At 37.9% G+C, this 10,281-nt stretch overlaps 1 protein-coding gene across 2 annotated transcripts; it reads right to left on the reverse strand.

The window, feature by feature from the left end:
- Positions 1 to 3,343: 3,343 nt before the first annotated feature.
- On the reverse strand, positions 3,344 to 9,582 carry LOC101173523 (uncharacterized). Of its 2 annotated transcripts, none has more exons than XM_004084885.5 (5): positions 9,403 to 9,582; positions 5,413 to 5,624; positions 5,088 to 5,330; positions 4,752 to 4,964; positions 3,344 to 4,632 (listed from the first exon to the last, which is right to left on the reverse strand). In XM_004084885.5, the coding sequence occupies exons 2-5, from the start codon at positions 5,540 to 5,542 to the stop codon at positions 4,397 to 4,399; spliced, it is 822 nt and encodes a 273-aa protein (XP_004084933.1). In that variant the 5' UTR covers positions 5,543 to 5,624; positions 9,403 to 9,582; the 3' UTR covers positions 3,344 to 4,396. The 2 variants fall into 2 exon arrangements, with proteins under 2 accessions (XP_004084933.1, XP_011491516.1); XM_011493214.4 differs by having other exon boundaries at positions 9,272 to 9,578.
- Between the last annotated feature and the right edge of the window lie 699 nt (positions 9,583 to 10,281).

Raw genomic sequence — 10,281 nt, forward strand, 5'->3', positions numbered from 1 at the left:
AGGAATAGCAATTCCCTCATCTGGTTCAGAATCAGAATCATTAGAATCAGAATTTAGCTCAAGATAGTCTTCTTCTGATCATGATTAGTGATGACTTCCAGAGCCTCCTGGACTGTCATCTTTCTGCTTCTGGTACTAATTTTTTAAAGGTCTGCCTGTGTAATGTTGGAGAATGCAGAGAACATTTTATATGTTTTGCCCCTCCCCTGTTGAGTGTCCACTGAATGTGGGTTGAGTTTTCCCGCAAGAAAATACATGGTTCCTGTCAAAAGTCAAAACACCTATGCACCTGTGTGTTTGTGTGTGTGTGTGTGTGTGTGTGTGTGATTGGGGTGAAATATGTCTCACAGCTGCAAATAAAGGAATACTAATAATAATAAGACATCCTTGTACCTTCAGTTTGACAGCCGGGTCAAACTGACCCGAACAGTATCTATGTAATATAAACATGCAGGGGGTGGTTGCAAATATGTGAGATGAACCAAATTCATAAGATATGTTGATTACGCTAATTAAGGCAGGCAGAAGAAGTGTCATGCTGAAAAAATACTTTTAACTATTTTTCCTAGATGTTCAAACTTTTAAACGGGTCAATTTGACCCATAACATAACAGGAGGGTGCAATTCTAACTGAGCGACCCCGCATTTTATAATTGCACGCCTGCAATCCTAACTGAGCAGTGATTCTGCGCGCTCACTTCCCCATTGTGGCTAACAGGCGGCTCTTGAGCTGCCTTTTATCCTATTTTCTACATGGCGTACTTTGACGACCATAAGGTGCACTCAAAAGTCTTAAATTTTCTCCAAAATGTGCGGAGCGGCCCTAATGTGTTGTTTCGGATCAGGCACTAGAGTTCTGCACACTTGCTGCCAGCACTCGTTTTCCCAATGAGGCTTGTGGATGTGAACCACCAAGGACTTTCTTGTCCCTCAAAGGATGAGCTAGCAGCGAGAGAGGTTCCTGACGATTCGGAGACCCTGACTGATCTCACGACTCAGATCGACTGACGCATGAGAGAGAGGACCCATGAGGGTCGTTCCTGTTTCTAGGACACGTCTCCAACGTCAGCGATTGACGCCACTTGACCCTAGCCATCATCAACCCGATGACTGGGCTCCATCCTCTGAGCCTCCTCCAGAACCAATGCAGGTGGGCTTGGGGCAGCTGTCTCCAACTGAACGACAGAGGCGCATGGAAGGTGGTTTGTGTCTTTCCTGTTGGAGACCCGGGCTGTTCGTCAGAAGCTGTCCAGCAAAACACCAGGGCTCATCAGTGAGAGGGCAACTGGTGAGCCGTGTATCTATGTTTTCTCCGTCCTCTCGGCCTCAAACGAGGATTCTAGTCGCCGGTTAGTCCTGCCACAAATGCTGCTCAGCACGGGGTTCTCATATTATGACGTCCATCAGCGAGAATACCCCCTTCAGGAAAAATCTATGCTGCCAGCACCACCCCCATGCAAACACACACACACTCTCTGTGGAGCTAGCAGTGATTGGTAATTATATGCACAATCTGCACGTCCGTCCTTGCAAAGGTTTGGATGTTGTTTGTTTTCTAAACAGGGAAATAGGCGGCACACACAAGGAGCAAAGCCGGGTACTCAGAGTTCGAGGCGCCTTACTTTTGGGTAGGAAAATGAACTGTGAAAATAACTCATATTTAATAAAACATTCGTTCTTTAGTGTGTCAAAAGTAATATAATATATGTGGGTATAGTTTACTCTGAAAGTCACTGTTCTGACTGCAGTTGTCAGTGTTGTTTTCTAACTATCAGCCTCTTTACCTTCAAGAAATGAATTGAATCTTTCTGCTTATTTTCAACTATTTTTACATGTATCATTTGTCTACACAACTGAAAAGAAAATGATCAAGAAAAAAAAACATGTTTATGCTGAATCAGTATGATATAAATAGCTGCACATTAATAAAGAATACATTTCTTTAAACCCTGTTACTTAATCAGGATCAAAAGGGTAAAGATGATGGATGAATATTACATGAAATATTGATCAATCAATAATATCAGGATAAATCTCCATATTTTGGCCATCAGTTTGTTAAAACGGACCCTTTTGTAATAAATTATAACCAGCTACAATACATGTATCTGCTGCAAAGATTCCTAATATTAAACACAAATGAGGAGTTCCATCAGTGGTGGAACTTCCCAGACTATCATGGAACTGTGGATGGGAAGCATGTCACCCTGAAGGCACACCCCAATTTACAATCCCAGTTCCTCAACTACGAGGGAACTTTCTCCATTTGTTCTCTTGGCAGTATTGGTCGCCCTCGGGCAGTTCAGGGTGATCGATCTTGGGGGCTGCGGCAGAAAGAACGACTTTCTTAAGATTATGATGGAGGACATATAAACAAGAACTTAAGATAAAAATGTCTGTTCTGGGAAACAGAACAGAAATTATAATTCAGATACATATTAACATTGATGGACAATTGGTAAAGGAGCACAGTTGCTCCACAGTTTAATTTTTTTTATTCTAGAAATATATATGGTATTGGTATTTGAAGTTTTTCAAACCCCAAAACTATAAAGACATTTGCATTGACCACTCTCACCCAATATTTACTATAAAAGAGATAACATAAACAGAAGTTATCAACATAATTGGCTCATTAAATACGGTAATTCAAAATAAGGATGAGTACAATCTTGACGCTAACTTCGTAAAACAACAAAAAGAGATACTCAGAAAGCCAATTACCCATATGATAAATTTGTCACTCACTCAAAAGTCCCACCAACATGGACGGACAATGGTTATGGTTAGCCCAATATTTAAAGCTGGAGCTAAAAATGACAAACACAATTACAGACCTATCAATATGCTTTCTGTAGTTCCAATAATCCATTGAATCCTATGATTGAATCCGATGCAGTAATATTTATGCCTGCAAAAACCTGACATTAAGCTGGCCGTATTCTTACCTCAGCAATGGTACATTCCAAGACTGTCTCCCAATGTCATGTCTCCTTCTAAACACCAAAAAGACTATGTATGATATCTTCCAAACAACAGAACCGATACACCAACTAAAATATTTTTGGGCAACCAAGATGCACTAAACTAGTTCAAGAATTTAAATATCTTGGAGTGATTCTTGACTCCTCGCTTACTTTCAGAAACCACTTCCAGAAAATATCAAGAACAATCAATCTTAGTATGCAAAATTTTAGACACATCAGACAATCGACGACAATAATGGCAGCAAGGATATTTTTGATGGCGTGGTGTTCTCACATGTAGATTATTTTACAATCCAAACACTCACTAGCAACTCTCAAAAACAGAATCTTTTTTACAAAAGTGCATTGGAAACCAATTTCACATCACCAAATATTTACCATAGAAACTTTAATTGAATTGAAACTTGAATTTTGAAAATTACAAATACTTTAAATTTGCATGTACAATGTACAAAACCCTTCTCTGACTTCCAGCTGCTCCATCAAGGGAATATATTAAGTTTAAGTCTAGAGCTGGTGCATCCACATGGTCTGTAGTCAGGGGTGACTGCATGGTTCCCTACAGACGGACCAATTCTGGACAATCTGTTCTCTCTGTTAAGGGATTTACCATCTGGAACAGTGTACACCCCCAGTGTACATACAAAAAAACAACAACAATACACACTCTTGATGAGACTATGTCCTGCTTTCTAAACTGCATGAATCTGCAAATGTAAATCTTGTCACTGTAGAATGCATATCACATTTTTAGAATTTCAATTATTTCATTTTAGATAATCAATTTACAAGCACGTTTTTGACATACTGTGTAATCATGATGGATCAGGAGCAGATGAAACCCCGCTTTTTGAAAAACTCTCAGCCACGATGCAGAGACTGAAATGACAGGGCCAAAGTCTCCCTGCTCCGCTCCATTCTGACACATTCACTTGCAGACAAACAAATACATTAATATCTTCAATTTTCTCATCTCAGCCACAAAACTGAAAAACTTTATGGCTAGGTAGTTCTGATATTGCTTGTCATTTTTGTTGCACCGCTAATGTTAGCTTGGTGTTGTGAGGGGATGCACACCATCCGGAGAGAGTCCAAACAAAGGGATGATGGGATATTAGAATTACTTCTGCGCCGACAGTCTCCTGAACTCTTGCAGAAAAAGTCTTGAAAAACAACACAGGCTTTTTGGTTTTAGCCAAAAACGGCATAATCATAAATTAAAGACCACAATAGATGAAAATTTAGTTCTTTTCTACTTTTACTGACACTGTAATTAAAGCCTATCTAAATAAAAAAAGGTGGCTTTTTATTGGCCTGATTGAAGGTAAAATTAAGTCAGTCGTGTAAGAAACCACAACAATATAATTTTGTACAAAGTAAACCCACAATATACATGAAGACGATTATTTTTACATGAACTCAGATACTGCCTCGAAAACAAGGCTGTGTATTTTTAACTTTAAAGCGCCCTTCCTCATAGGAGGGAGCCTGTCAATCATTGGAATTAAACTTTTCAGAAAAAGCTCAGTTTCTGACAGAGGAGGTGGAGGGGGGAGAGGCTGTGGCTCAGCCTGCAGAGCTCGAAGGATCTCCCTTTCAAAGTCCACATGCTCGTCCCAGGACCTTTTCCTCTTCTTTCTTGATCCTATAGAAGTAAAAAATAAAAAGATTATTATTAACTGGGATGGTGGAACGCTGAAACATGACACTGTTTTAGTTGTGGTAATAACAATCAAGTCTTCTGAAAGCCTCAAACAAACGCACGTGTGGGTTCTGCAGCAGTGGATGGCCCTGGAGAAACGGGTTGTCCTGCAGCAGCAGATGGACCTGGAGAAGAGAAGTGTCCGGTAAAGGTGGATGGGCCTGGAGAAGAGGAGCGGGCACGAGCTGATGATGGGCTGGAAGAAGCAGTAGCTGGTCCCAGCAGAGAATCCTGGTCTGAGAAAGGGGAGGCGGGCTCACTGAAGTCATTCATTGCTGCAACAACAACAAAACATGATTTTAATAACACATACTTCACTGCATCTATAAAATGAATGACATAACAATTAATAATGTTTTTCCTTTAACAATTCCAATAAAAAGCTTTCCTCTGTGCACCTGATGACGCTGTTGCTGCTTCTGCCTGAGGATCGTATTCCACCATATTGTCCTCTGAACTTGCGTCCATGTTTCCGTTCATCTCTCGTGGGGAGAAGAACGGGTCCAGGAAGGATGGGACAGCAGAGTATTTCCATCTTTTGCATGGACCCCCTTCTGGCCTGTTCCTTCTTTGCATTTCCTTCCTCTTTTCCCTCATATAGAGGTCCCGGAGACTCTTCCACCTTTTCCTGCACTGATCCGCTGAAACAGTAAAGAATATTAGCGTATGCTAGCACATATGCTACATTGTAAGCAAAGACCTCAAAATAAGCAAATGACTTACGTGGTAATCCAACCTCCTCCGACACACTGCACCAGGTTTTTTTCCTCACCGCTCTATCCCGGTACATGACTAACTTGGTGTCATAGAGTTCCGGCCGGGCACAAACGGCAATTATTAACTTCTCCTCCATGATGAATTTCCAAATGTTTGGCACTGCTGGGATTCCAAACCCCGTCTGGACTCCTCCTTCCAGTCAATTATAGATTTGATTCCTAAGATTAATGACAATTAAAAAAATTCTAGTGAATCAGAAATAACTATGCAAGAATTTGAAAAAGCTAAAGGCTGTCTGTCCAAAGATAGACCTCCAGGATGTGAAGGAGCATATAAAAGCTTGAACTTATTAAATATTTAATGAAGTAATTCAAAACGGGTTTCAAACACAAACTATGACACAGGGTGTCAACCCCCCCATCCCACAGACCCAAAGTATCTCCAGAACCCTCTTAAACAGTCATCACAAACTTTTAACTCATATTTGCAAACAGACTTAAATCAGATTTAACCCAAATAATAACTGAAAAATCAGTTTGTTTTAATAGAAGGTCGCTCAAATCTTAATGTACGCCTCGTTCTACATCTGATTGACTAAGGAAATCATTTTGATATGGAAGGTTTTATTCTGAGATTTTTACAAGTCCTTAAACAGAATGGAAGAGAAGTTCATGTTTTAAACACTAAAATACTTTTGTTTTAGGCTCAAATTCCTTAATGCAGTTAAAACCTGTTATTATGAAACCTGTAGTTCTGTTTGTTTACTGCAGAATACTCTCAAAGATTTAATATTAGCAAAAGCATAAAACTCAGTCTCACCTCGTTTTTACTGCAGCTACAGAAATGCTATTTCTGTTCCTTAAAGAAGCCGACTTTGGTAGCTGTCAGCTGCAAATACACAACTAGCTGATGATACATCGATATTCCTAAATAACCAACGTGACATCTCCATTATACTTTAAACCACTGACTTCTTTTTAAAACCCTCAGGCCTCAAACTGAACTTGGGGTCTTATCTATTAGCAATGTAAATGATCTATTGTATGTTATCATTCCTTTTACATGCATTTTTAGCACTCATACCATGGTAACCTGGAAAAGCTTAATATTTGGGGAAAAACAAGAAAAATGTATGATTAAGTATTGCAGCACCATGAAAATAAGAAAATAATTACATGAATGAGAAAACAGTTGTGAATTTACAACAATAAACTTGTAGAATAATGAGTAAAGTAGTCAATTTTTTATAATAACAAGGTTATAATTTCAGGATGTATACATTAAGAATGTAACAGATTTAAGCATTTCTGAGGCAAAAGTTGTTATACTGAAAAAGTAAAAACAACAAAAAAGTGTTTCAGTATGAGATGTAAAGCAGATAGTTAGCAGTGACTTCAGCATTGGTTTCACAAATAAGGAAATAGTAAGTCTTACACTGAGAAAGACTTTGTTTTATTATAAATCTAAGGACATTTAAAAGAATTTGCAGAAAAGTGGGCCACTTCAGAAAAAGATTGTTGACCCACAGAAGTGGATTTCTGGTGGGAACGCGTTGTCACTGTTGGCAGTTTAGTTGAAGAAGTCCAAATGCAATAAGGGACATGGATTTCTATGTCAAACTGAAGCCTTATAGCAAAGTCAACTGGGTGCATTGATGGATTGGATGTTTACACAACCAACTATATTTAAAAAAAAAAAAAAAAAAAAAGCATAGCTTCTTCCTTGAAAACTCACTAACTTCTATCATAAACGTACAACTTTATTCTCGTAAAATTATAACTTTTTTCACACTTTATTTTTTATTTTTATGGTAGCCCTCTGTCGTAAAACTGTTTCTCTCTTCTGCTGGTAAATAATTTGGAAAAGAGATCGATCCATTTTTTGTAGGATTCCACTTACTTACATTGAAAGTATAGTGAGATTTCAAATACCGGCCTATTCTAAATGTGTCCCTAAACAAGCCGTTCATTCTACTAATCAAATAAATTTGAATTTTTACCGAAGTAAAAAAATAACGCACTATATTAAACAGGAAAATCTAACAAAAAATACAAAGATAGAAGCCTACATGCTGCATAATTAAACAGCCTTAATGGCACCTGAAAAATAAACTGGCTAAAATAATGTATTACAAATCATAACAGTATTTGGTTTACTATTTCTAGTAGAATATTTTTTGATCTATCAGGAATCACATTTTTACTCAGTTGTGAATTCAAAATAAAAAAGTTACCCATTTAGCTAATTTTGTAATTTTATTTTCTTCTTTATTGGAGACTAATTTATAAAGAAAATTTACAATCTACATAACACTCCTCTATGGAACTGTCAGTACATAACTTTGAAAACAAAAAACTTTTTGCACCAAAGTAGTTTGAAAATTGAATACGGTGCTTAACGCACCACTTCATGTCCAGAGGGTTTCCGTTTTTTATGGGTCACAAATAAAGTTTTTGATCAAATGATTTAGGCCATTCCTCAAAATATTTTCAACTCAGTTTTCTTTCTGTTTGTGTTTTATAAGATCCATTACAGACACCTTATTACCCAAACTTTTATTAATGGGACTTATATATCAACTGTTAAGATCCTTAATCATCCAATTAGAGAATATTCTCTATAGAATTTTTTATTAAACTTTTTTTCCTACATTTTAAACCCAAATCCCATCTCTCAGTATTTTAATATTTCCAAAAAGAAGCAATTGAGAACTAAATATTTGAGGAAGTCCACTTTTATGCGACGGTCACACCAGACTCGACAACATGAGTTCAAGCACCCACTTTTTAATGAAAAGTCCATATAAATGCATGTAAATGCACGCTTTAGGCGTCCACATAGGGGTGTAACAATTATTTCAAGCAGATCAATCTGTCTGAGGCAAGTTGTTAATCAAATCGAACTATACCTTTAAAAAAAAACGGTTTAAAATGAAAATAATCGATCTATAATTGATCTTGGAAAATACCATTAGGACTGAGAGACAATAGCTTTATCTTTAGAATAATGCAAAAACGGCTAAGTGACACCAAAGCACATGTGATGACAGCATGAAATAATCAAACCATCATTCAAGTCCAATGTGTGGAAACACTTTGAATTTTGCAAAGACCTGACCATACAGTGTGGTAAATGATCTAATATGGATAATTTGTATGATTTTGATGTGGAAAAACAACAAGTGGGTTAAATTTTTTTAAACTAAAATGTGAATAGATATGCCATTAATTCCTTACTTGTACACAGAAATACAACGAATCTGGAAAACTTCACCTGCAATGTTCAGTAATGTAATTCATTAAATTTAGCGTTTTAATTTTGTGCAGTTGAATTCGCCAAATAATATTCTGGTGAGGAATCTGCACGACGTTTAGGGAGAATCCTAAATGTATCAGAGAATAGTGCAACAACAAGCAAACAATTGCGTTAAGGATGTGCAAAGACCGCCAGCAACGAATTAGAAGAACAGGTTTTAACGTGGAGGATTGAGCAAAGATGGAAAGGTGCCAGAGTCCAGGAAAATGATTAGCATGAAAGCAAACAGGATTTTTGATAATATGGACATTGATGAAGCTTCACAGAGAAAAGAAACGGTTCATCGGAGCAAAATACAATGTTCTCATCATACAATCAAATGAAACGTTTATCTTGTGTTGTCTGGATTTCTTGACCAAACTCCTGCTGTGTTAATATTAAAAGAAATGAGCATCAGTTCTTTGAAGGTATTACTGTAATGATCTTTGTGAAGCTTGATTCAAGCACAGACAGACATGGCTATATTTTAGGATTTTAGAAAAATAAAAATAACTAAAATTATACAAAGCTGTCAAAAAAAAGCTAAATCGTGTAAATTTATAAGACGTACCTTCATTCCGGCCACAAAACAACATTAAAAGTAATTCCGTTAGTAAATTAAAGTAGATCTGCAGCTGTGCTAGCTTAGCTTTAGCATTTTTGGTTAACACCACACCGTATTTAATGATAAAACCCAGTTACCGTGGACGCAAAACTAACGGAGGAGCAGCTGAATGCAGCTCTAGTCGGGTTGTTGGTTGGAACAGCAAAAAGCTTCGGTGAAATAGTGTGTCTTGATGACAAAACGCAGTTTTCAAGCACTGCCAGTGACAACAAACAGTAACAGCTAGAGACCGGAAGCAGAAAGTCGACACAATGACCCGGATGTCAATAAAAAACAAAAACAAACGAGAGTTTTCTCTATGGCATTTTGTATGTGTACTATTTGTTAATAACTTTTTTTTTAAAAGGTCCCCTTGGCTGGTGGTGGAAAGTGCAAAATAAATAAATAAAATAGATAGTTACTGGCACACCCTTTCACAGAAAACAAAATTGTGTTTTAAATGTCTTTTAAAATCAAAATGAAATCACATGTTTAAGTCTTGTGTCTTGTGTTGGACATATTTGACTGTTACAATAGGGATTATGAATCGTTTGAAATACCAGGTGTATATTTAAATATATAATAATGTAATTTAGGCTAAACTTCATTCATCTTACTCATATCTGTAACAGTCTTTTGCTGGACTGGACAGAAAAGAAAAGAATGGAAGAATAGAGAGGGATGGCAGGAGAGACCCGCCTGAAGTTCCAGACAACCGCCCACTCTGTCCACGGTTGGTCTAGGTGAGAGCTAGGCAGGGGCCAGCCACCCCTGCCCAGGAGGAAGACCCCCAAGAGCGGTGGGTGTCCACAAGGAGTGTTGTTACCATGGTCCAACCAGGTTCATCCATAGATGGAATTTGGAGAGCGTGGACCAGAACCCAGACTCGAGAGCGAGGACCAGAACCCATACCACAGGGACACGGATAAGGTGTGATGTGAACGCCGGCCCAAAGAGCATAGGGAACCCTCTCCCTG

This window comes from Oryzias latipes, chromosome 17, assembly GCF_053564925.1.
Source record: "Oryzias latipes strain Hd-rR chromosome 17, Olatipes_Hd-rR_3.1".
In the NCBI taxonomy this organism is placed as follows: Eukaryota; Metazoa; Chordata; class Actinopteri; order Beloniformes; family Adrianichthyidae; genus Oryzias; species Oryzias latipes.